Consider the following 27,423-nt stretch of genomic DNA (forward strand, 5'->3'; position numbering starts at 1 on the left):
TAAAGTTTTTTTACTAACAAAAAAAAAAAAAAGAATTCACCTGCAATGTGGGAGACCAGGGTTTGATTCTTCCATTGGGAAGATCCCCTGGAGAAGGGAAAGGCTACCCACTCCAGTATTCTGGCCTGGAGAATTCCATGGACTGTATAGTCCATGGGCTTGCAAAGAGTCGAACAGGACAGAGAGACTTTCACTTTGATCTCAATATAGGATGGAAACTGTAGAGAATTTAATTATGGTTCTCCTTTGGAAAACATTGTTTGCTATAGAAATTATACAATGCCCATTTGTGTCCTGAGAGACAGGATATAAACTATTGGGTGAGAACATGGGCTGTCTGTGTTCTGCTGGGTACCTGTAGGTATCTTCCTCATCTGTTAAGTGGGCACCATAAAGGCACATACCTTGTAGAGTTTCTGTGAGGACTAAATGAATCAATGCACATAAAACACGTAAGTCATTGCCCAGTACATAGTAAGTACTCAATAAGTAAATGTGTTAGTATTTTAAAATTCATAATAGTTGCTATATACTTCTTTTTTTAGAGGGAGAATTTATTTCATATATGGCTCAATCAACAAATGACTAAAACTCATTTGCATGTTAAGATGACCAAAATAACTAGTTCAATTGTATGGCAGCCTGGTTATTGCTGGTAGCTTAGTGGCCAGGTTGGATTAATTATTTAATAATAAGATATTAGTACACAGTTTTTGCAAAACATATATGAGTCAGTTCATATAGACCTGACTACTGTGATTTCTTTTACTCATTTATTTATTTATACATGAGTGAATCTAGTCATTCAAAAACCATTTAGCATCTTAACACAAGAGAAGACTCTACACATGGACATCACCGGATGTCCAACACCGAAATCAGATTGATTATATTCTTTGCAGCCAAAGATGGAGAAACTCTATACAGTCAGCAAAAACAAGACCTGGAGCTGACTGTGGCTCAGATCATGAACTCCTTATTGCCAAATTCAGACTTAAACTGAAGAAAGTAGGGAAAACCACTAGACCATTCAGGTATGACCTAAATCAAATCCCTTATGAATATACAGTGGAAGTGAGAAATGGATTTAAGGGACTAGATCTGATAGACAGATAGCCTGATGAACTATAGATGGAGGTTCGTGACATTGTGCAGGAGACAGGGATCAAGACCATCTCCATGGAAAAGAAATGCAAAAAGGCAAAATGGTTGTCTGAGGAGGCCTTACAAATAGCTGTGAAAAGAAGAGAAGCAAAAAGCAAAGGAGAAAAGGAAAGATATTCCCATTTGAATGCAGAGTTCCAAAGAATAGCCAGGAGAGATAAGAAAGCCTTCCTCAGCGATCAATGCAAAGAAGTAGAGGAAAACAACAGAATGGGAAAGACTAGAGATCTCTTCAAGAAAATTAGAGATACCAAGGGAACATTTCAGGCAAAAATGGGCTCAATGAAGGAGAGAAATGGTATGGACCTAACAGAAGCAGAAGATATTAAGAAGAGGTGGCAAGAATACACAGAAGAACTATACAAAAAAGATCTTCATGACCCAGATAATCACAATGGTGTGATCACTCACCTACAGCCAGACATCCTGGAATGTGAAGTCAAGTGGGCCTTAGGAAGCATCACTACGAACAAAGCTAGTGGATGTGATGGAATTCCAGTTGAGCTGTTTCAAATCCTGAAAGATGATGCTGTGAAAGTGCTGCACTCAATATGCCAGCAAATGTGGAAAACTCAGCAGTGGCCACAGAACTGGAAAAGGTCAGTTTTCATTCCAATCCCTAAGAAAGGCAATCCCAAAGAATGCTCAGACTACAGCACAATTGCACTCATCTCACATGCTAGCAAAATAATGCTCAAAATTCTCCAAGCCAGGCTTCAGCAATACGTGAACCGAGAACTTCCAGATGTTCAAGCTGGTTTTAGAAAAGGCAGAGGAACCAGAGATCAAATTGCCAGTATCTGCTGGATCATCAAAAAAGCAAGAGAGTCCCAGAAAAACATCTATTTCTGCTTTATTGACTATGCCAAAGCCTTCGACTGTGTGGATCACAATAAATTGTGAAAAATTCTGAAGGAGATGGGAATACCAGACCAGCTGACTTGCCTCTTGAGAAACCTATATGCAGGTCAGGAAGCAACAGTTAGAACTGGACATGGAACAACAGACTGGTTCCAAATAGGAAAAGGAGTACATCAGGGCTGTATATTGTCACCCTGCTTATTTAACTTCTATGCAGAGTACATCATGAGAAACGCTGGGCTGGAAGAAACACAAGCTGGAATTAAGATTGCCAGGAGAAATATCAATAACCTCAGATATGCAGGAAGTGCATATGGAAGAAAGTGGAGAGGAACTAAAAAGCCTCTTGATGAAAGTGAAAGAGGAGAGTGAAAAAGTTGGTTTAAAGCTGAACATTCAGAAAACTAAGATCATGACATCTGGTCCCATCACCTCATGGGAAATAGATGGGGAGACAGTGGAAACCGTGTCAGACTTTATTTTTTTGGGCTCCAAAATCACTGCAGATGGTGACTGCAACCATGAAATTATAAGACGCTTACTCTTTGGAAGGAAAGTTATGACCAACCTAGATAGCATATTAAAAAGTAGAGACATTACTTTGCCAACAAAGGTCCGTCTGGTCAAGGCTATGGTTTTTCCAGTGGTCATGTATGGATGTGAGAGTTGGACAGTGAAGAAAGCTGAGCGCTGAAAAATTGATGCTTTTGAACTGTGGTGTTGGAGAAGACTCTTGAGAGTCCCTTGGACTGCAAGGAGATCCAACCAGTCCATCCTAAAGGAGATCAGTCCTGGGTGTTCATTGGAAGGACTGATGCTGAAGCTGAAACTCCAATACTTTGGCCACCTCATGCGAAGAGTTGACTCATTGGAAAAGACCCTGATGCTGGGAGGGACTGGGGGCAGGAGGAGAAGGGACGACAGAGGATGAGATGGCTGGATGGCATCACCGACTCGATGGGCATGAGTTTGAGTAAACTCCGGGAGTTTGTGATGGACAGGGAGGCCTGGCATGCTGCGATTCATGGGGTCGCAAAGAGTGGGACACGACTGAGCGACTGAACTGAACTGAACTGAGCGGGGATGAAGACTCGTAAGATCTGTTTCATTCCTCAGGAAGTCCTGCTCTGGGAAGGAGACAGGCAGGTGACATGTGAAGGGCCCAGTGTGTCCAGGTGATTAGAAGAAATGTTTGTGTTGAGGCTTGATGGAGAAATGGAGTTAGTCAGGGAAAAAAGGGCATTTCAGGTGGAGAAAACAGCAGGCACTACCAATATAGAAAAAAAGAATGGGTGACCGCGGTAGGGTATGTGCAGGGCAGAGGTGGGGCAGAGCTGCTGGATCCCCACTCCTGCAAGGCCTCCTGCGCCCTGGGGAGTTTAGACTCCATCTTCAAGGCCAGAAGGTTTTGAGGAGTGGAGGAGAAGGGGAGGTGAGCAGGAAGGGGAAGAATGACTACCTCACAATGAATCAAATTCCTTTCCAGCTCACTTTCAAGCCCTGACACTATGTCCCAATCAAGGGCGTGGAAGGGAAGTTATTATAGAAACAATACAGAATGTAAAAGCTCTGGGTGGAGATTCCAGTCAATTCTCTTCCCACCACCCCTTGACCCTTGAGAACCAGCTTTCCCAGGAATGGAAGGCATGGCAGGATTTCAGCAGGGCTGGGTCACACTCAGGGATGCATAAGAAAACATCACTAGGATTGTAGTGTGGATAATGGACTGACACACAGATCACAAACAGATGAGCATGTGGTTGTACAAACCCAGGCAGAGGGGCTCAGGTGTGAAGGAAATAGGAAGCATTTAGCAAATAGTCACTCATAATGGCCTCTTGAGGCTTCCCTGGTAGCTTAGAAGGTAAAGTGTCTGCCTGCAATGCAGGAGAGCCGGGTTCAATCCCTGGGTTGGGAAAATCCCCTGGAGAAGGAAATGGCAACCCACTCCAGTATTCTTGCCTGGAGAATCCCAAGGACAGAGGAGCCTGGTGGGCTACAGTCCACGGGGTCATAAAGAGTCAAATATGACTGAGCGACTAACATTTTCACTTCATGGCCTCTTGGACATGGAGTATGAAAACAAGTATCCATTATCCTTAACAAATGTAGGGATATAGGGGAGGAAGTACTTGTTATTTTGAGGTGCTAGTAAGACTTCCCCATGAATACATTTCAGTATCACTTCCAAAAAAAGGATGTGTAGTTTAGGAGATAGTTCTGTCTTAAAATTAGTACTTTTCTTTTGTAGTCCCAGCTAACCTATCTGAATATCAGAGATGACTTCAGTAAAAAAGAAAAACAAACTCTCCTATAACTCTTTCATTAGCATTTATAAAAATGCTAATATAAAAAATGCAAATATATTCTTTCCCTATATAGAATATATTTGGTGTATTTTAATACCTTCTAAATTGAATTTTTCCTTCCAAATATTAGACTTCTCTTCTTGAGCCTACTCCTACCTCTTTGGAGTTAATAGTTTTCATATTTCAAAAGTTGACTGTTTAGTTTTGCAAGTTAAAGATTTATGGGTTAAAAAGCTTAAAAAAATAAAATGAGGACCTTGTGAAAGTGAATGACAAGATCAAATAAGGGTGGGGGAAAAGAAAAAGATGATAATTAGCAATCCAAAATTAAATTAAACATAAAACTGAGATTCCCAGGTCAAGAGGGTCTTGGGAAAGGGGAAGAGAAGAGAGACTGAGTGTACTCGTGTTGATGTTCTTTGCCTGTATAAATTTTAGATCAAATCTGGCTTTAGATTTCTGGCAGTGCAGACTCCGGGCAGAATGAGAAAGGAGACTTCTTGCTTGCTGCTTTTAGCTCTTACCATTCTGCCGGTTCAGACAACTTCTCGCCGGGTTCAGTGTACCGCAATGAAATGCGAATCATAAAGGAGCAGAGCGGGCCTCCGGGGGAAAAAGGGGGCCCTGGATGCGATCCAAGGTCTGTAACACAGAGAAAAGACATATTTCTTTGTCACACACAGTAGATCCTCCCCGAGGGTTTCAGCGATGGGAATAAAACGATGGGGAGGGGAGTGGTAGTGGAAATCATTACAACGGTTCTGCTCTCACATGAAAAACCAAACAAAAACAAACCCGGGGTGAGTGGGAACGCAGGCGAGCCGGAGGCCTCAGCCTCGCAGCCCCCTTCACGGCTCACTCCATATATAGTTATTACTCGTGGCGGCGGGGCTGCGAGCGCCCCGTGACCCTGCGCTTTACCTACACACACCAATATTTATCACGCGGGTTGATTTGGGTGGGGAAACTGCCAAAGAAGTTTGAGCTTATTTTTCAAACATTTTGGGTTCAGAACACGTTTTTCCCCAGCACTTTCCCTCTGAATACTTAAACCCGTGCGTATTCTGAGGGAAACTTGATCCACATGTTTCTGATTCATTTACACTTAATTTATCAAATTGTTGTTTTGTAAGAGCCATTGATGTCCAAGGAGCTTTATGAGGGTTTTTTGGTTTTTTTTTTAAAAACCTTATTTGAAACAGGATGTTGCTTATGCCAGCACGGAGGACAAAATGCAGAAGAATGTCAGTCTGAACTTGACCTGGTGACCCTACAGGTGAGCGGAGGTGAGGGAGAGAAGAGGGGTTAAGAAGGACCTCCGTTTGGCAGGACACAAGGAACACTCTCATCTGTAATCAGGATGCTGAACACAAGGAACACACTCTCATCTGTAATTGGGGAGCTGGGGATGGGATTTATTTATTTATTTAACCTAGCAGTGAGGTCTTCTTATTTAATTTCCCACAGAAAATAAATGCAGAGAGCACGTTGTCCAAGGGAGGTCTTAACCCACCTGCTTGTGATTCTTGGTGGAGGTTACTTTCCAGTGTATGTAATGAGGGTTCGGTGTCTCTGCTAGCCTGAGGATCTAACTCCTTAGTAGAAAGATTATCGTTGATTTTCAAACCAGTTTGATGTATGATGGCCAAATACCAGTGATTTTAGACAATGTCTGTTTGGTTGGATGGCATCAGTAATTCAACGGACAGGAACTTGGGCAAACTCTGGAAGATGGTGGGGGACAGGGAAGCCTTGCGTGCTGCAGTCCATGGGGTTGTGAAGAGCTGGACACAACTTGGTGACTGAACAGCAAAAATTCTTTTTACTGCCTCTCAGGCTGGGCTTCATCTGTACATCAGATGCTGACTTCCTCATGGAGTTCCAAGGTCAAGGACTTGGATTTCTCTAGTGATCTGGCATCTGCATTGTGGGGGTTATTAAGCTTTGCTTTGATAATCAGATTGCCTTGACTGTATACAACCATTCCAAGAGCTTGTTCTAACTTGTTCCCCTATGGCAGAAGGTCAAGTCTAGGCAATTTCTGTGCGATGAGTTTCTTGGAATGAAACCCCATTCTATTTTTAACCAAACACATACTCCTCAACAGCCAATAATACTATTGTCACTGACTTAATTTCAGAGAGGGTGAGCTCCCAGTGTGACAAAACTGTCAGAGGAGTTAAGAAAACAACAGCAACAACACAAGATGCAAAGGGTGGTTAACCACAGCCTGGAGAAATTCTCTTTCTTTAACATAAAATCTTGGGACATTGATAGTTGTTTACTGATTTGGGTAAAGGGGGAAAAAAAAGATTTAATCTTCAAACAGAATTATAAATATGATAAAGGTAATTTCTAGGGTGATCAGCTTTAAAGAAGAGTTTTTCTTTTTTACAGTATGTAAAATCTGATCCATGTTGCTGAATCATTTATATTTAATATGTACATTTTACACATAAGTATACGTTGGTTTCTAGATGTTTTCAGAAAATAGTGCTTTGAACCCAGGATAGCCATTTGATTGAGACTTTCTGTAGTCAAAAATAAAATAATTACAGGGTAGATCCTGTGTTCTGGCTTTGAGTTCATGCTTGTAACTCGTATCCAAATTCTGGGATCAGCGTGCAACATGCATTTCACTGTCATGACCTTGGTTGATTTTGTCTGAATCAGTGCAACAGAGTTACAAGAAATCAGCCAAGAAGGGTCCCCATGGAGAAGTTATGGGGAATTTTGTTTGTATTTTTACTGCCAGTACAGGGTTTTAGTGGAAACTAAGAATATGAAGCACTTGTGCTTTGCTTTCTGATGGTTAATCTGTACTCCAGACTTGACAAATAGTAGATTCAATTACCTTTTGCCCTTCAACATCCCTATTGGTAAAATGGACTAAAGGACATGGGAAAGCAGATCAAGAAAATGACTACAGATGGAAACCTGCTCTATTAAAGGATAAGGTAACTTGTGAAAAATAAAGAGCAGTATTAAAATAAGATAAAATAAATGAGAGTTCTTGCTCCATTAGAAGTTATTTCATTAGAAGGTAAACTCCACGAAGATGGGGATTTTTGCTTATTTTTCTCACTGCGATATCCCAAGTCCCTGAAACAGTGCTTGGCATACAGTTCAGTTCAGTTCAGTTCAGTCGCTCAGTCGTATCTGACTCTTTGCGAACCCATGAATCGCAGCATGCCAGGCCTCCCTGTCCATTACCAACTCCCAGAGTTTACTCAAACTCATGCCCATCGAGTCAGCGATGCCATCCAGCCATCTCATCCTCTGTCGTCCCCTTCTCCTCCTGCCCCCAATCCCTCCCAGCATCAGGGTCTTTTCCAATGAGTCAACTCTTCGCATGAGGTGGCCAAAGTATTGGAGTTTCAGCTTCAGCATCAGTCCTTCCAATGAACACCCAGGACTGATCTCCTTTAGGATGGACTGGTTGGATCTCCTTGCAGTCCAAGGGACTCTCAAGAGTCTTCTCCAACACCACAGCTCAAAAGCATCAATTTTTTGGCGCTCAGCTTTCTTCACAGTCCAACTCTCACATCCATACAAGATCACTGGAAAAACCATAGCCTTGACCAGACGGACCTTTGTTGGCAAAGTAATGTCTCTACTTTTTAATATGCTATCTAGGTTGGTCATACAGTAGGCATCAATAAATATTTGTTGAATGACAGAATGGATGGATCTGCTGCTGCTGCTAAGTCGCTGTAGTCGTGTCCGACTCTGTGCGACCCCATAGACGGCAGCCCACCAGGCTCCACCGTTCCTGGGATTCTCCAGGCAAGAACACTGGAGTGGGGTGCCATTTCCTTCTCCAATGCATGAGAGTGAAGAGTGAAAGCGAAGTTGCTTAGTCGTGTCCAACTCTTCGCAACCCCGTGGACTGCAGCCCACCAGGCTCCTCTGTCCGTGGGATTCTCCAGGCGAGAACACTGGAGTGCGTTGCCATTGCCTTCTCCGGAATGGATGGATGAATAATAGTGAAACTGGGCACAGCAGGGGAGTGATGGTCTGCCTTCTATTTTTTTTTTTTGTCCACAGGCAAAGCAGTAAATGACAGTGGGGCACATCGCAGGCAGGCAGGTGCCCATAGAGAAGCATGGAAGTCTGGAACCTGCTGCCCCGGGGACCGTGCTTCCGTGGTGCCAGCCAAGAGGCAGGCGTGGACACACCAGTCGTCTAAAGACAAAGTGAACAAGGCTCTGCGTGCGTTTCCCCGTCTCTTTGCCTACAGCCTTTGGTCAAGTCTCAGAGGCTGTGATTTAATCACTGAATACAAATGAAAGTGATTTTAGGGGCTATCACAAAGCTTTGGTTTTAGGGTACCTATTATTTTACTAGGGCTGCCATAACAAAGTGCCATAGACTATGTTGCTTAAACATTAAATTAAAGAAATTTATTTTCTTACCGTTCTGGAGGCTGGAGGTTCAAGATCAAGGTGTTGATGAGTTTGCTTCCTTTTGAGGCCTTTCTTCCTGGCTTTCAGGTGCTCACCTTCTCACTGTGTCCTCACATGACCTTTTCTCTGTGTTGATGGGGAGAGAGAGAGAGAGATCTCCGGTGTCTCTTCCTCTTTTCATGGGGACATCAGTTCTATTGAATTAAAGCCTCAACCTTATGACCTCATTTAACCTTAATTACCCCCTAAAGATCTTGCCTCAAGTACAGTCACATTGGAAATTAGGGTTTCAATGTATACATTGCCGGGGAGTGGGGTGGGGGGACACAATTCCTTCTGTAACAGAGAGTTTAATAGTTTAAATTCTCAGCTTAAAGCAGAGATGCCAGCAACCAAGGGTATCTTTGAGGTTTTCCCAGTAGTTTTCCTGAAACAGTCATAGTCATTAAAAAGTAGACTTTCTCAAGTGTTAAGGTGGTGGCAATGTAAGGCATGTTCTGTGATCTCTGGCTCCTGTTTAAAACAGCATTATTACTATCGCACTGTGGCATCGGCCATACTACAAAATATATATAAAGCCTTCGGCCTGGTTTATGGTTGGAAAACCTTTGCAACAGGCACATGAATTAGGAAAAGAACCCGTCTGTTTCTTTATTCATTTATTTTTAAGGGCAAGCTATGTATTGGAAACATAGTACCCATGCTTTCAAGTTCTTCTGCAAACCACTGCAAATGCAAATTATTTACCAGTAATGTCATTATTCTTGGGGGAATTTCTCTTCTCTTCAATGTTGAAACTCTCGCCCTAGAAATTTAGAACTAGAAGGACCGTGAGAGAAATCTGTATCCTCATTTTTATTAGCTAGGCACTGCAGACACACAGAAATCAAGAAACGTAATGAATCCCTTGCGACCTGATCAGAGACAGTGGCCGGTTCCCCGCAGAGTGACGTAGCAACTTCCGCAGCCTGATAGTCAAGAAAGAGGTCCACCCACTTCGCCTAGCATTTGGTCTTCAGTCTTATTTAATTAATCGGTCAACAAGCATTCAATGAAGATGTACTTTACACTCTCCAACAATAGACAAAAGCATAGCATTCTTGTCTCAAGAGATATCCAGTCTGGTTTTGAATGACCAGGCTAAAATTCAAGAAAAAGAAATACAAGAGCAAATACAAGTTCACAGAAGCAGCTAAAATGCTAACAGGCTTTTAAAGACAGCTTCTTTTCCCTGGAGTGAAGGCCTCGGGGGTGGGATCTGGAGTTGAGCTCCACTCTCTTACTGACTGAGTAACCCGGCGCAGTCCTGGGCCTTGCGGAGCCTGCTTCCCGTCTGTGAAGGGGGAGTTGCAGGGCGCGGGACAGGTTCCCCGCAGTCGTGGGGTGGTCCGCGGGGCCGTCGTGGCCACGTGACTGCAGTCCCACCCACAGCTGCCGGCAATATGCCGCTCCCTGCAGTCACGGAACAGCAGTCGACTCCAAGTTCAGTCCCCAGCTGGCCCTCCAGCTAACCTCTGGAGGCCGCTCCATTATTGAGGAATAAATAATATTTCCAACCTTCTTTATAATGCTCTCCTTTTCCCCCAAGAACTTGACGGGTGGATTTTTTCAGATTAGTTCTTCTGTAATCCTCCTTCACTGCACCATAAATATCTAATTCTTCCTCCTCCTTGGGCTTTCCTCCTACCTCAGTCACTAAAGGATCTGCCTGCAATGCAAGAGACCCAGGTTCATTTCCTGGGTCAGAAAGACGCCTTGGAGAAGGAAACGGGAACCCACTCCAGTATTCTTGCCTGGAGAATACCATGGACAGAGGAGCCTGGCAGGCTCCATGGGTTGAAAGAGTCAGACACGACTTAGGGACTAAACCACTATCCCCTTCCTTGGTGAACTGGGAGAAAGCTTATACCTTGTTTTTCTATTTCCATTGTAATGAATTCCTGTTGAATATTATACTATAGCTCCTATATTGCAATGTTATAAGAGAATATAGAGACTATGTGGAGAATCTTTGCATACAGATCCTTTGGGTACAGAACATTTACCTGTTCCATGAGCTTGAATAAATTACTTAACTTCCATGTGCCTTTATTTCCTTATTTGTAAAATGGAAATGATCATATATTCATATCATTGGGTTATGATCATTAAACAAGCTAAGTCCGTGGAAAATAATTAATATGGAGCCTGGCATATACTAAGCACTCAAATATTAGCTATTATCATCATTATTGAAATTATCAAGATTTTAAAGAGGAGATGAAATTACTTTGTACAGGACAGCTTTGAATAAAGAAAGAAGCTAAGTAAAGAAGGAAATCTCAGGACAAGTTCCCCAAGCATTGATAAATCCTGGGGAATAAGAATACTTTGGGTCTCCTGAAGAGTTAATAGGGAAAGAGAAGGAGAAAAACGCACAGTGTGGCAGTGAAAGTGCCCGGAAAGTTCCAGATACAGCGGGAGGAGTATCTAACCTTTCCTGGGGGAAGTTAGAGAAAGAAGCATCTTCACAGAGAAGCAGCTGACTTGAGGCTTGAAAGAATGGTTAGGAGGTGGCCAGGTGGACAAAGAGGCCCAAGGATGCTCCAGGCAGAAGGACCAGTATATTTAAAGACACACAGGCATGAGATAACAAGGTAAGTTTAGGAAATAGCAAATATTTGTTTCAATTGTAGGCTGCATGGAGGGTTAAAAAGAAGCTGGAGGTGGGCAAGAATTGCTTTATGAAAGACTTACGTGCCAATCTAAAGAATCTAGAATTTTCCATTAAGCCAATAGTCCCTAAACTGTGTTCCCCATATTCCTTGATCTGTTAAAAAATGTTCCAGTAATACTATTGTGTGGCTCAATAAGTTGGAGAAACGTTTGTTACAACAAAATTAGTCTTTCTTACTGTTGGATTTTTCAGAGCTATTGGTATACCCACAGTGCAATATAAAATGAAGCTTTCTTTAAATTGATTTGATTTTAGAATACTTTTCACATTGAGCACCTTTTAATATCCAGCTCCAAAGAATAATGAAGACTTTTCAGAGGGGAGTGACCTGATCATATTTTATTTAAAGTTAGTGTCTTTTTTTTTTTATTGGTTACATCTTTTATTTTATTTTATTTTATTTATTATTATGAGAAGAAAGATGTTTTGAGGGAATATATGATTTGTTCTCTAAGTATAATAATTTTTCTGAATTTGGGCATAAAATGTCACTTAATATGGAATTAATTCTTATTTACAAAGCATGGTGGTACTTTGGAGGCCAGAACGACTTCCTATAAGGAACGTTATCAATGAACGGAGTGAATATTTTATAGAATTCTTAGATCACCACATGCAGCAACTTTGCTATCTAAACTTCCACAGGTTGGTAGGGCATGTTTGGAAAGCAGAGCCGTGTGTCGACTCCACAGATGTCTAAAGCGGAATGAACACAGGGTCTGTTCCACCAGCTGACCACATGGTCATGAGCAAGCTATTTTATCTTTTCAGTTCCAAATTTCCTAACTTGTAAAGGGCTGAGGTAATACCTTCCTCAGAGAGTTGTATTCATAGAACAGTATTAAAAGGACAGTCTACGTGAATAATTGGTAAACGCCGCCCACTGTTAGAGCAGGCAGTCAGTAACTGAGTCTGACCTGTGTGCCCAATGTCCCCTCAGCAACCTGCCCACAAGTTCACAGGCAGGAAGGACGCTGGGGTGAGGGCACCTCGGAGTATCCTTGGAGTGCTCTAACCCCTTCTAAGTCCTGGGTCCCCAGTCCTGGGCTCCACACCCTTCCCCTGGCAACTCTGTTGTGGTGCTCAGTTTAGGGGGAAAAGGTATGGACAGAAAATTAGATGATTCAGCTCCTTTTGTGAGCTCTTTAAGAGCTGTCATCTTGCATTCTCTCTCTAGCATTTGAGGTTGTGACTGGCTAGAGTCGAATTATAAACTATCAAATCGGTTTTTCCAGAGTTTTCTCTTTTCCATGCCCCAGTCCATCTTAAAAGCCCTCCCACTCACCACAGTGGCTGCCTTTGTTTCTCTTATCTTTTCATTTAGGTGGATTTCTGCCAGGGGTGGTAGTTCATCATAATGGGTTGAGAATAATAAAATAAACCAAGTTGTCTTGAAATGCAATAGTGATGCTTGGCAGTTATAATACGTCTGAACTCAGCTGTCAAGCTAAGAACTGAAGAAAAGTTGAAAGAATCAAAATGAATTTTCCCTTTGTACGGTTTTCCCACCCTCACATGCCCTTTCGGGAGGTAATGTGGCCTCTTGCCAGCAGGGGGCAGTGTTCATCTTTAAATGACGCGCGCCTGGCCAGCCCGGCTCTCAGAGCCCGCAGACACCCTTGTCCAAGAATTCCACGCCCTCCAGAGCAAACATTCGAAGTTCTTCCTAAACACACATTTCCTGAATACAAATCTTATGGTTTGGTAAGTCTAGATTCTTCCTGAGTTCTGCCATTAAAACAAAATCACTTCCATAAAATGGAAAGTCAGAGCCTTTATGGAAACATGCAGTGTTAACGCATTGTGAATAATGTTTTCATCATTTGGGGTTGTTGGGATGGTCCCAGGATAACTGAAAATCACTCTAGTATTATCATGGTAGCTAAGCTGGGTTTTCTGTTTTGACTTGATTTTTTTAATTGTAGTCACTCTGAGGCTGTTCAAACAAGCAAGAGACAAATGAAACAACTTGCTACCATTCAGCTGGTCCAAGCCCTCAACGGAGGCCTCTTTACTCTTGCAAAGAAACATATTCCCGTTCCAGAGCACAGGTGAATTGGTCACCTTTACTAACCTGGATTTTGAACGAAAGGACTAGAGACAGGATATATTGCAAGTCAACTTTTAACCAATGATTTAATATACAGCAAACACAATATGCTCTAAGTTTTGCCCCTAAAACAGGGGCTTCTGAAAGTAAAAAATGGCAACATTCATTTGTCTGCCTGTCCCTGCTTTAGCCCCTGATAACATTCCTACTCCAGAGTGGCAGGAGGTAGGTAAAGAGGAAAGGTTACAGTCTCTAGTGGCCTTGAGAAACTAGCATTGAAATAAAATAAAGTAGCCACACTGCTTCAAACCCTGAAACCTGACTTAAAATACACAATCTCTGTTTTTATTAAAATAAGAAACACACATGTTAAGAAAACGTTTAGGATTCTTTTTCCAAGTTTTTAAAAAAATTTTCTTTTTCTTCCTTCTAAGACATGGCTTCTAGTAATTTTCCCATACAATTTGTGCTTCCTGTAACTGATAGTTTATTGCAATGCCTGACACATTTTATGGTACTATTACAAAATTTAACTGAAATATATGAGAATGGTGTGTTTACAAAGATTGTGCAATCCTCTAAGTTAATAGAAACAAAGTTCCTTTGGAAGAGTTAAGTGGGTTTTAAGCCACAGTATCCAGAGAGAGACAGACAGACAGACAAATAGATAATTTAGTCCTTCTGCTCTTCACTTTTGCTTTTCTCAGTTACCATCATTTATGGTTGAATTTAGTGTGCATGCTACAGCAGCTGTGTGTTGAAACCAACTTCCATTAAGAGTTAAGGAATTTAAAGCTCTGAGATTTTTGGACATCCAGAAACACAGAATGAATCGTTTGACCTTGAATTATATGTCACAATTCCCTGTTTCAGCATAAAGGCTGCATATGTACATGTTTAATGAATAAGACCCTTAAGGTCTGCAGAAAAAAAAGCAACACCCTAGATTTATATATTCCATTAAACATGATCTTCACAGGCTAATTAGTTAGTAATTTCACCCTTGCTTGTAATATAAACCATTTTATGCTCAATAATAATAAAATCTATGTAAACCAGACTCTTTATTAATAAACATTATGTGCTTCTGGCTTTCAAATAAAATAATGCTTTATGTGCTTTTCTCTCTATCATGCCTAGACTAATCACACAGTAAAAATCAAACAACTAAAACAGTGGTTTTTATCTCCTGCCATAGAAAAACCATAGAGACCATGTCAAGGGCTTAAGAAATGAGATGTGAACTAAAGAAGCCTGGGACGGAGAACAGATTCCAAATTCATTTTTTCAGTGTTTGGTATCAAGATAATTTTAGGCTCTTAAGACTGTTCAAGGTATGTTTGTGACTGATGGACTGACATCCATGGGATCACGGATGAGGGGAAACGGCTCAGAATCGCTGTTTCTCATCAAATCCTCCTGACCTGTGAGACCCTGGGAGGAGCTAGGTGGAGCCGGTCTGTGGCTCCGTCTTGTGACTGTATTGTCAGCAGCTGCTGCCTTCCGAGGCAGCTCCCCCATGGACAATAACCACAGGAAAACTACTTCAGTTACAAGTATCATACCAGCTGAGCTAGTCAGCGTTTTATTAAAATCTCCTAACAGAAAACCTCTGGTTTGTGGAACGTGCACTACTTCAGAATCTTTTCTTTAAAAATCTACTTATTTTTAATTGAAGGATAACTGCTTTTCAGTATTGCGTTGGTTTCTATCAAACGTCTATGTCCCCTCCCACTGGAACCTCCCTCCCACCTCACAGCCCTTCCCACCCCTCTAGGTTGGTCTAGAGCCCTGGTTTGAGTTCTCTGAGCCGTCAGCAAATTCCCATTGGCTATCTATTTTACATAAGGTAATGTAAGGCTTCCCTGGTAGCTCAGACAGAGTCTGCCTGCAATGCAGCAGACCTGGGTTTGATCCCTGGGTCAGGAAGATCCCCTGGAGAGGGAAATGGCAACCCACTCCACTATTCTTACCTGGGAAATCACATGGATGGAGCCTGGCAGGGAACACCCCATGGGGTTGCAAAGAGTCGGACATGACTGAGCAACTAACACACACCATGTATGTTCCCGTGTTACTTTCTCCATACCTCCCACCCTCTCCTTCTTCACCACCACCCCCTCCCACCCCCAGCCATGTCCATGAGTCTGTTCTCAATGTCCGTCTCCATTGCTGCTCTGCAAATAGGTTCCATTCCCCTAGAATCTTAGCTACTGGTAATAGATCACATCCAGGCTTTAATTTACAGGGCCCATGGAAAAATGAAAATTCGGGGCCCTTTGTTCAACAGTTGTTAAGAATTTCAGGAAGACAACAACAGGGCATAAAGCTATGTGTGGGGCCCTGCGAAGCGCCCGTGACACTTCCCATGTTGCACCTTCACGAAGCTTCCTCCGCACCAGGCGGACATAGCAACCAGTGTCCTCTGCACTGAAATTACTTCTCCTACATTGTTCATCTCTCTGCGAGATGATATATTTTAGTCAGTACAAGAAGAAGTCTGGTCATTTTGGAGCCAATGTGGATATTTTCAATAGGATAATTCCAGATAACCTTCCTGTCGATGTTACATCTAGTATAAAAACTATGAGTATTTGGAGAACTATGGAAAAATATAATATTCATTGACAAATGAAAGTGTCTTTGCTGGGAGGTATATTATTTTAAATTTAAAAGCCTCCGAGGCTCTGGGAAATTATGGTCATATCACGATCTCCTATCTGAAGTGTCTTTCTGTTAAGTTACAATAACAAAAGAATGATGGCAAACATTTTTTAAATGTTCACTAGGTGCTTTGTTCGTATCCATCCGTTATTACACCAAACAACCCAGCCCTTTAAGATAGGTAGTATCATGTTCAAATTTTAGGTGGGAGGCAGAGAGCAGTTGCGTAGCTCACTTCATGTCACAAAAATGTTAAGTGACAGAGTTGAGAGTTCGTTCAAGGGAGTCTTGTTTCCAAAGTCCATACCCTAACCACTATGTCACAGCTCTTGGGGAGGGTGGAGGACACAGAGAATGAAGCTGTTTCGCACAGTTTGGACGCCGTGCCTCAGCAATCCTGCAGACAATGGCCTTCTGCCCGAGTGCCCTATTTCTGTGTCCGCTGTGGTCAGCATGCATTCCGCTGTGGGACTATTCAGACAGGTAACACAGGGCCTCCAGGACAACTGCTTTGAAGTGAATTAATCCACCCAATCAAATGGTTCGACTCCGTCAAACAACCGGTTTCATTGACTGTTTATTTGACTTGGTTGATTGGTTGTCTGGACGAGTGAACGGGCAGCCAACTCTTCGGGGGCAGCATAGACACAGCCTTTGTTGGAAGAGATGCCACTGATGTGATGCTGAGTGGCACTCATCCAGTTCTTCCTGTAAAAATCAACATCACCAGGCTTGACTCTATCAAAAGCATATTTGCTTCTTTCTTGATCAGATCTAAGCAGGTGAAAATGTTGTTAATCCTTTGTGAAGGCAGCTAAATGGGTTAAATGATGGGCAGAACTAGTAGAGCAGAGATAAAGACAAAATACAGAACAAGAGGCATTTTGCTGTTTACACCTTTAAGGGCGAATGCTGCTGGTAATACTTGTAAGATTTTCTTCTGTTTAGAAAGTCAAGGTTAGCATCCACATTTGTAAATTCTAAAGCCAGTGAGCAAGTGAGGAATCCCCACAGCTCTGGAAGAACAAGTTGGAGGCCAGAGGGCAAGCTAGCATTTGTTGAAGTTTGACTAAGGCAGGTAAATGATCCAAGGAGGCTCATGGAAATGTGGCAGAACACTGAAGACCCGAGGAATGTTTTTAAGAGGCAGGTGAATGGTCTCTTTGCTCTGTAAAGACCTGCAGGATGATTTCACTTACCTGCATGTATCTCTTTATCACTGTTAAATATTTACAGATCGATGTTTGAGTGCCTGGAGGCTTGGGGAGCATTACTTACCAGAAAGCACTTTTTAAAAGGTCATTAACACTGGGGCTGGTGGACAGATGAAAATGCCATCTATCTCACTTGCTTCCCTATGGCCTCAAACCTCCTTGGGTTTGGTGCTGGCTATTCCAATGGATTTGCTGGGCAGGAAATCTTAGACCACTCATTCTGAATGAATTCAAAGCTGTCCAAGGAGAGGTTGTTAGAAGGTAGTGTGCATAGTCATAGAATAGATGTGTTTTCTGTCATAGGCGAGCCTCTGTTTGAGAGAAAAACAATTCTGAGGCTGGGCTTCCCTAGTGACTCAGGGGGATAAGAATCCTCCTGTGATGCAGGATACATAGGATACCCGGGTTTGATCCCTGGGTTGGGAAGATCCCCTGGAGGAGGGCAGGCAACCCCCTCCTCCAGGGGATCTTCCCAACCCTGGGACTGAAGCCACGTCTCCTGCATTGCAGGCAGATTCTTTATGGTCTGATCCACCAGGGAAACCCATACAGTCCACAGGGTCGCAAAAGAATCAGACACAACCGAGGGACTAAGCCTAAGCGTTCTGGGGCTGCTTTATTCATTCATAAACATGCAGCAAACATTGCCTTATTCCTGTCTAGAGCTATGCTAGGAACTTCAGTGACACTGTGAATGTGGCAGACAAGAATGGCGCCTCCACGAAGCTGCAGTTTTAGTAAGAGAACACACAAATGTGGTATCTGGACATGCACATTTTCACCAACAAACAGGACAAAACAAAAAGGAACATGTACACTTGTAAACTTTCAATGTTCTTTGCCCATTTCTGTAAAAGAAGCTTTTACCTGAGAGGCAAATGCAAATACTTCCTGCCCATCACTAAAGATACGTCTAGGGAAAAACCGAGGAAGCATGGAATAGGCTCCTATAAAGATTTAAGCTGTAAACTTTAATTTGTTGTGCACATTTTTTTAAAAAGGCAGAATCACAGTCACTATTGGATAAATCAAGCCAACCATTTACGCTGTAAAATACTTTAATGTATGATGGATCTCATAAAGTTGAACACTTAGCCTGTTTTGTGAATGTCAGTTTGCTTGCACCAAAGCATAGCATAAATTGATGGATCACACAGGTTTCCTCCACACCTTTCCCAACATTCGATCAACTGACAGGTCAAAATTGGGATATGTTATTCACCCATTGAACCAATTGTTCTTTAAAAATCAAGTTTTGGGGACTTCCTTGGCAGTGGTAAAGGCTATCTGCTTCCAATGCAGTGGGTGTGAGTTCAGTCCCTGATGGAGGAACTGAGATCCTATCAGCCATGAGGGATGGTCAAAAAATAAAAAAGTAAAAAATCAAAATCAAAATCTTCTTAGAATTTCTGTATTGCTAAACACTAGGATAATCTCATATTTAGGACTCATTTCCCAGAGAAATAATCAGTTTCTCAAGTTAGTGGCTTTGTGTAATTGACTATATTAGTAAGTTTAAGAACATTCTAGTTGCTTGTTAGCTTTGATGGAAGTCTAAGACACGGTTGTGGTTCTTACCTGGAGGTCAGGATGAATGACTGAGTTTTTGTATTGGCCTCATTTTTCTAACTGTCTATCAAACATTTGGGGTTTGGCAAATTCTTTTAGTGAATTTTACCAAATATTTTCCCTGTAATTTTTAAAAACCATGTGTATTTCAAAAGAAATTTACTCTACATATTTCTGGTTCATTTACACTTAGGTCATCAGGATGTTATTTTACTGGAGTCTTTTCATTATCTGTAGATGGTTAGATGGCATCACCAACTCGATGGACATGAGTCTGAGCAAGCTCCGGGAGTTGGTGATGGACAGGGAAGCCTGGCGTGCTGCAGTCCGTGAGATCACAAAGAGTCGGACGCGACTGAGTGGCTGAGCTGAGCTGACTGATTTTCATTATCTAACAGGTTGGTGAATCCTCTAGCAAATGCTATCTTTTTTTCTTTGACAATTTCTGAGAATAAACAGAATTTGAACTTTACAATTCTGTATTCTCAGCATTCTCGGTGCTGTTTGAAATACCAGGCTGTATTCACAGCCTTTGATGATGGTGTGTCATCCAGCTTTGTGGAGCCCAGAGTAAAAATAAGAAAAATGATTTGATTTGAGGATTAGATAACTTTTAAGATAAGTGAAAGAAAGAAAGTGAAAAGTGAAAGTGTTAGTTGCTCAGTTGTGTCCAGCTATTTGTGACCCATGGACTCTAGCCCACCAGGCTCCTCTGTCCATGGGATTCTCCAGGCAAGAATACTGGAGCGGGCTGCAGTTCCCCTCTCCAAGTAATCTTCCTGACCCAGGGATCAAACCTGCGTCTCCTGTGTCTCTTGCATTGCAGGCAGATTGTTTATGGTCTGACCCATCAGAGAAGCCTCAATTCTAAAAGGAGATTTTCTGAAAATAATCTCCAAATATCCCACCTACTATATAATCATTAAAAATTGGTTAAAAATATTGGTTGATGGGTGTCTAGCTGGAATCATTTGTGATTCATTTGAATTCTAGAGTTAAAGGAATTAAGAAGCTGGAAACTTTTTGCCTCTATCTAAGGATACCTTTCAGGATTTGAAATAGCTCAACTGGAATTCCATCACATCCACTAGCTTTGTTCATAGTGATGCTTTCTAAGGCCCACGTGACTTCACATTCCAGGATGTCTGGCTCTAGGTGAGTGATCACACCATCATGATTATCTGGGTCATGAAGATCTTTTTTGTATAGTTCTTCTATGTATTCTTTCCGCCTCTTCTTAATATTGTCTGCTTCTGTTAGGTCCATACCATTTCTCTCCTTTATCAAACCCATCTTTGCATGAAATATTCCCTTGGTATCTCTAATTTTCTTGAAGAGATCTCTAGTCTTTCCCATTCTGTTGTTTTCCTCTATTTCTTTGCATTGATTGCAGAGGAAGGCTTTCTTATCTCTCCTGGCTATTCTTTGGAACTCTGCATTTAAATGGGGATATCTTTCCTTTTCTCCTTTGCTTTTCACTTCTCTTCTTTTCACAGCTAGTTGTAAGGCCTCCTCAGACAGCCATTTTGCCTTTTTGCATTTCTTTTCCATGGGGATGGTCTTGATGCCTGTCTCCTGTACAATGTTACGAATCTCTGTCCATAGTTCTTCAGGCACTCTGTCTATCAGATCTAGTCCCTTAAATCTATTTCTCACTTCTACTGTATAATCATAAGGGATTTGATTTAGGTCATACCTAAATGGTCTAGTGGTTATCCCTACTTTCTTCAGTTTAAGTCTGAATTTGGCAATAAGGAGTTCATGATCTGAGCCACAGTCAGCTCCCGGTCTTGTTTTTGCTGACTGTATAGAGCTTCTCCATCTTTGGCTGCAAAGAATATAATCAATCTGATTTCGGTGTTGACCATCTAGTGATGTCCACGTGTAGAGTCTTCTCTTGTGTTGTTGGAAGAGGGTGTTTGCTATGACCAGTGCGTTCTCTTGGCAAAACTCTGTTAGCCTTTGCCCTGTTTCATTCTGTACTCCAAGGCGAAATTTGCCTGTTACTCCAGGTGTTTTTTTGACTTCCTACTTTTGCATTCCAGTCCCCTATAATGAAATTCCAGTTGAACTATTTCAAATCCTGAAAGATGATGCTGTGAAAGTGCTGCACTCAATATGCCAGCAAATTTGATAGGGATCATATTGATTCCGTAGATTGCATTTGGTAATATGGTCATTTTCACAATATTGATTCTTCCTACCCAAGAACATGGAATATCTCTCCATCTGTTTATGTCATCTTTGATTTCTTTCATTGGTATCTTATAATTTTCTCTGTATAGTTCTTTTGTCTCCTTAGGCAAGTTTATTCTTAGATATTTAATTCTTTTTGTTGCAGTGGTGAATAGGATCAATTCCTTAATTTCTCTGATTTTTCATTGTTAGTATACAGAAATGCAAGTGATTTCTGGGTATTGATTTTGTATCCTGCAACTTTGCTAAATTCACTGATTAGCTCTTGTAATTTTCTGATACTATTTAGGGTTTTCTATGTACAGTATCATGCCATCTGCAAACAGTGAGAGCTTTCTTTCTTTTCCTATCTGGATTCCTTTCATTTCTTTTTCTTCTCTGATTGCTGTAGCTTGGACTTCCAGAACTATGTTGAATAATAGTGGTGAAAGTGGACACCCTTGTCTTGTTCCTGATCTTAAGGGGAATGCTTTAAGTTTTTCACCATTGAGATTATGTTTACTGTAGGTTTATCATATATGGCCTTTACTATGTTGAGGTAGATTCCTTCTATACTCATTTTTTGAAGAGTTTTAGCTATAAATCGGTGCTGAATTTTGTCAAAGGCATTTTCTGCCTCTATTGAGATTATCATATGGTTTTTATCTTTCAATTTGTTAATATGGTGTATCACATTCATTGATTTGAGTATATTGAAGAATCTTTGCATCCCTGGAATAAACCCAACTTGATCATGGCATATGAGCTTTTTGATGTGTTGCTGAATTCTGTTTGCTAAAATTTTGTTGAGGATTTTTGCATCTGTGTTCATCAGTGATACTGGCCCGTAGTTTTCTTTTTTTGTGTTGTCTTTGTCTGGTTTTGGTATCAGGGTAATGGTGGCCTTATAGAATGAGTTTGGAAGTGTTCCTTCCTCTGCAACTTTTTGAAAGAGTTTTAGAAGCATAGGTATTAGCTCTTCTCTAAATGTTTGATATAATTCTCCTGTGAAGCCATCTGGTCCTGGGCTTTTGTTTTTTGGGAGATTTTTGATCACAGCTTCAATTTCAGTGCTTGTAATTGGGTTGTTCGTAATTTCTACTTCTTCCTGGTTTAGTCTTGGAAGATTGAACTTTTCTAAGAATCTGTCCATTTCTTCCAGGTTATCAATTTTATTGCCATATAGTTGTTCATAATAGTCTCTTATAATCCTTTGTATTTCTGCATTGTCTGTTGTAACCTCTCCTTTTTCATTTCTAATTTTGTTGATTTGATTCTTCTCTCTTTTTTTCTTGATGAGTCTGGTTAAAGGTTTGTCCATTTTGTTTATCTTCTCAAAGAACCAGCTTTTAGTTTTATTAATCTTTACTACTGTTTCTTTCATTTCTTTTCCATTTATTTCTGCTCAGATCTTTATGATATCTTTCCTTCTACTAATTTTGAGGGGGTTTTTTTGTTCTTCTTTTTCCAGTTGTTTTAGATGTAAATTTAGCTTGTCTATTTGATGTTTTTCTTGTTTCTTGAGGTAGGATTGTATAGCTTCCTTGGTGGCTCAGAGGTTAAAGCATCTGCCTGCAATGCAGGAGACCCAGGTTTGATCCCTGGGTCGGGAAGATCCCCTGGAGAAGGAAATGGCAACCCACTCCAGTCTTCTCACCTGGAGAATCCTATGGATGGAGGAGCCTTGTAGGCTACAGTCCACGGGGTTGCAAAGAGTCAAACATGACTGAGTGGCTTCACTTTTTTCTTTTCCCTCTTAGAACTGCTTTTGCTGCATCCCATAGATTTTGAGTTGTCGTGGTTTCATTGTCATTTATTCTAGAAACTTTTTGATTTCCCTTTTGATTTCTCCAGTAACCTGTTGGTTATTTAGAAACATATTGTTTAATCTCCATGTGTTTGTGTTTCTTATGGTATTTTTCTTTTAATTGATATCTAGTCTCATAGTGTTGTGGTCAGAGAAGATGTTTGATATGATTTCAGTTCTCTTAAATTTACTGAGGTTTGATTTGTGACCCAAGATTTGGTCTATCCTGGAGAATGTTCCCTGTGCACTTGAGAAGAGGTGTATTCTTTTGCATTTGGATGGAATGTCCTGAAGATATCAATGAGATCCATCTCATCTAATGTATCATTAAGACTTGTGTTTCCTTATTAATTTTCTGCTTTGATGATCAGTCCATTGGTGTGAGTGGGGTGTTAAAGTCTCCTACTGTTATTGTGTTACTGTCAGTTTCTCCCTTTACGTCTGTTAGAATTTGTCTTATGTATTGAGGTGCTCCTATGTTGGGTGCATAGATATTTATAATTGTTATGTCTTCCTCTTGGATTGACCCCTTGCTCATTATGTAGTGTCCTTCCTTATCTCTTGTAATCTTCTTTACTTTAAGGTCTATTTTGTCTGACATGAGGGTTGTTCTTCCAGCTTTCTTTTGCTTGCCATTTGCATGGAATGTATCCTTCCATCCTCTCACTTTCAGTCTATATGTGTCTTTAGGTCTGAAGTGGGTTTCTTGTAGACAGCATATATGGGTCTTGTTTTTGTAGCCATTCAGCTAGTCTGTGTCTTTTGGTTGGAGCATTTAATCCATTTACATTTAAAGTAATTATTGATACATAGGTTCCTATTGCCATTTTCTTAATTGTTTGGAGTTGATTGTGTAGATCTTTTTTCTTCTCTTGTATTTCTTGACTATATAAGTCCCTTTAACATTTGTTGTAAAGCTGGTTTGGTGGTACTGAATTCCCTTAACTTTTGTTTGCCTGAAAAGCTTTTTATTTCTCCATCAATTTTGAATGAGATCCTTGCTGGGTACAGTAATCTTGGTTGTAGATTTTTCCCTTTCAGTACTTTAAATATATCCTGCCCTTCCCTTCTGGCCTGCAGAGTTTCTGGTGGAAGATCAGCTGTTAAACTTATGGGGTCTCCCTTGTATGTTACTTGTTGCTTCTCCCTTGCTGCTTTTAATATTCTTTCTTTCTGTTTAGTCTTTGTTAGTTTGATTAGTATGTGTCTTGCTGTGTTTCTCCTTGGGTTTATCCTGTATGGGACTCTTTGTGCCTCTTGGACTTGATTGACTACTTCCATTTCCATGTTGGGGAAATTTTCAACTATAATCTCTTCAAAAATTTTCCCATACCCTTTCTTTTTCTCTTCTTCTTCTTCCTCATAATTTGAATGTTGGTGCATTTGATATTGTCCCAGAGGTCTCTAAGACTATCCTCAGTTCTTTTCATTGTTTTTACTTATTCTGCTCTTCAGAAGTTATTTCCACCATTTTATCTTCCAGCTCACTGACTTGTTCTTCTGCTTCAGATACTCTGCTATTGATTCCTTCCAGAGTATTTTTTTATTTCAGTAATTGTGTTGTTTGTCTCTGTATGTTTATTCTTTAATTCTTCTAGGTCTTTGTTAATTGATTCTTGCATCTTATCCATTTTGTTTTCAAGGTTTTTTAATAATCTTTATTATCATTATTCTGAATTCTTTTTCAGGTAGTTTGCCTATTTCCTCTTCATTTATTTGGTCTACTGTGTTTCTAATTTGTTCCTTCATTTATATAGTATGTCTCTGCCTTTTCATTTTTTTTTTTTTAACTTATTGTGTTTGAGGTCTCCTTTTCCCAGGCTTTGAGGTTGAATTCTTTCTTCCTTTTGGTTTTTGTCCTCCTAAGGTTGGTCCAGTGGTCACTATAAGCTTCGTATAGGGTGAGATTTGTGCTGAGTTTTTGTTTGTTTGCTTGTTTTTCCTCTGATGGGCAAGACTGAATGAGGTGGTAGTCCTGTCTGCTGATGATGGGGTTTGTATTTTTGTGTTGTTTGTTGTTTAGGTGAGGCATCCTGCTCAGGGTGCTGCTGGTGATTGGGTGATGCTGGGTCTTGTATTCCAGTGGTTCCTTTGTGTGAGTTCTCACTATCTGATACCCCCTTGGGTTAGTTCTCTGGTAGTCTAGGGTCTTGGAGTCAATGCTCCCACTCTAAAGGCTCAGGGCTTTACCTCTGGTCAGGAACAAAGATTTCACAAGTGTTTGTTATCACATTAAGTGAGATTAAAACAAATACCCCAAATCAGAAACCAAAGATGAATCCCAGACAGATTGCAGTTACAAAATCAGGCAAATAATAATTAAAATAATGGAATATACACATATACATATACACCCATAAGCAAAGTCAAAACAGTCCAACTAAAATAAAATGTAGTAGATTGACCCGGCAAACAAAGGATATCAAAAATTATATTTACCAGTTAAGAACAAAACTAACTGAAGCACAAACTGGAAAACAAAACTAAAGCATGGTGCCAAGTGGGGAATAAAGCAATGAAAACAAAACTAACAGATATGTTGAGAGGAAAGGAAAGAAAGAAAAGAAAGAAGGAATAGATATGCAAAGTTAAATAGAGGTAGAGGGAGAAGATTTATATACATTAAAGATTTACTGCAAGGGGAAAGAACAGTAGGAAAGGGAAACAAAGGAATACACATAGAAAAAATATAATAGGTTTAAGAAAAAAAAAAAGGGAAGAAGAAAGGAAAAAAGAAAAAAAAAAGGAAAACTCCACAGAACTACAAAAACCCAATCTAGAGGCAGAGGTTTATAAGAACAATAAAAAGTGTGAGTGAATATATACATATACATATAGACCCATAAGCAAAATTAAAACAGTCCAACAAAAATAAAGTACAATAGATTGACCTGGTGAACAAAGGAAACCAAAAATTATATCTACCAGAACAAAACTAACTAAAGCACAAACTGGAAAACAAAACTAAAGCAAGGTGCCAATTGGGGAATAAAGCAATGAAAATAAAACTAATAAATATGTTGAGAGGAAAGGAAAGAAAGAAAAAAAAAGAAAATAGATATGCAAAGTTAAATAGAGGCAGATAAAGAAGATTTATATACATTAAAGATTAGCTGCAAGGGGAAAAGAACAGTAGGAAAAGTAAACAAAGGAATAAATATAGAAAAAATAATGATAGGTTTAAAAAGTTAAAATTAAAAACAGAAAAGAAAAAAGAAAAAGAACTCCACAGAACTGCAAAAGACCAATGTAGTGGCTTATAACAGCAATAAAAAATGTGACTGAGAAAAAAAAAAGCTCAAAATCTTAATTAGATTTCATAGTGCCAATAAATTTGACAACTACAACGGGGGGAGGCAATGGAAAAAAAAGAAAAAACCAAAAGAATCTACAGAACAAATCAAAACATAAGAATAATAGTCATATTCATATATGAATATGTATTCATATTTAATATTCACATACATATTTAATATAATATTCATATTCAAAACATAAGAATAATAAAAATTTCTTAAGTCACTGCTGTCAGAGTCCTTTCCCTCGCTGGGAGTCACAGTCCACCTCACCTCCCTAGGATGCCCTCCAACACTGAGCTGGTCTCTGGACCTGCTGTGGGGGCAGCTCAGAGTCTAACCTGGTCGTCCCCCTGTGCGTTCTTGCCTCCAATGTCCACAGCCATCAGAACTAGTGCGTTTTCTCCTGTGGGAGCTCTCAGTGGCCTTTTATATATTCCATAGACACAGAGTCTGCTTAGTCGATCATGTGGATTTAACCTGCAGCTTGTAGAGCTGGTGGGAAGGTTTTGGGTCTTCTTCCTTGGCCACACTGCCCCTGGGTTTCAACTGTGGTTTTATTCCCACCTCTGCATGTGGGTCGTCCACTGGGGTTTGCTCCTGAGGCTGCCCTGGAGGACTTGGGTTTGCCCCTGCGAGGGCCAGGTGTGGAGATGCTGCAGCTGCTTGGTTCACAGGGGTTCTGGCAGCAGCAGGTAGTCAGGGGGGTTGGCGGCTAGGGCATCAGGAAATATAGCGCTCTAGATGGGTATGGCAACCAGTATGGCCAGTACGCTCCAGTATTCTTGCCTGGAGAACGCCCCTCCCTGACAGAGAAGCCTGGCAGGCCATGGTCTACAGGGTCGCATGGAGTTGGAAACACCTGAAGCAACCCTGCGTGCATAGACGCAAGACTTTTTTTTGCCTGTGGCAGCTCTGCCCCAGTGAGAGTTGAGCGTGAAGCTGGCGCAGCTGCTTGGCTTGTGGGGACCCCGGCGGTGCCGAGTGTGCAGGGACATGGACTGCCTCCGCTGCAGGAGTTATGGCCCTATCAGTCTTTTCTTGAGCCTCTTGTAGCCGGTGCTCAGAAGGCCTCTTTGGCCAGTCTTTCTCCGTAGCTCCGCCTGCTATGCTATGCTTAGAGGGCTCCCTTGCCCGGGGTCCTTCTCTGCTGTTTGGTGTGTCAGGCACATACAGGGGGCCCCCCTGGCTG

General features: G+C 41.0%; 1 protein-coding gene across 3 annotated transcripts in view; it reads left to right on the forward strand.

Moving 5' to 3' along the window:
* The window catches only part of FTCDNL1 (formiminotransferase cyclodeaminase N-terminal like), a 155,408-nt gene extending 144,661 nt beyond the window's left edge, over nt 1-10,747 (forward strand). The window contains exons 7-8 of one of the 3 annotated variants that reach the window (XM_043446074.1): nt 5,537-5,610; nt 8,382-8,480. In XM_043446074.1, the coding sequence (XP_043302009.1) occupies nt 5,537-5,610; nt 8,382-8,393 (86 nt within the window). In that variant the 3' untranslated portion in view covers nt 8,394-8,480. Of the gene's footprint in view, nt 1-5,536; nt 7,480-8,381 lie in introns of those variants that run through there. The other 2 variants (XM_043446072.1, XM_043446073.1) reach the window with 2 other exon arrangements.
* Nucleotides 10,748-27,423: the final 16,676 nt, after the last annotated feature.

The sequence above is a fragment of the Cervus canadensis genome, chromosome 24 (genome assembly GCF_019320065.1).
Source record: "Cervus canadensis isolate Bull #8, Minnesota chromosome 24, ASM1932006v1, whole genome shotgun sequence".
NCBI classification, from domain to species: Eukaryota; Metazoa; Chordata; class Mammalia; order Artiodactyla; family Cervidae; genus Cervus; species Cervus canadensis.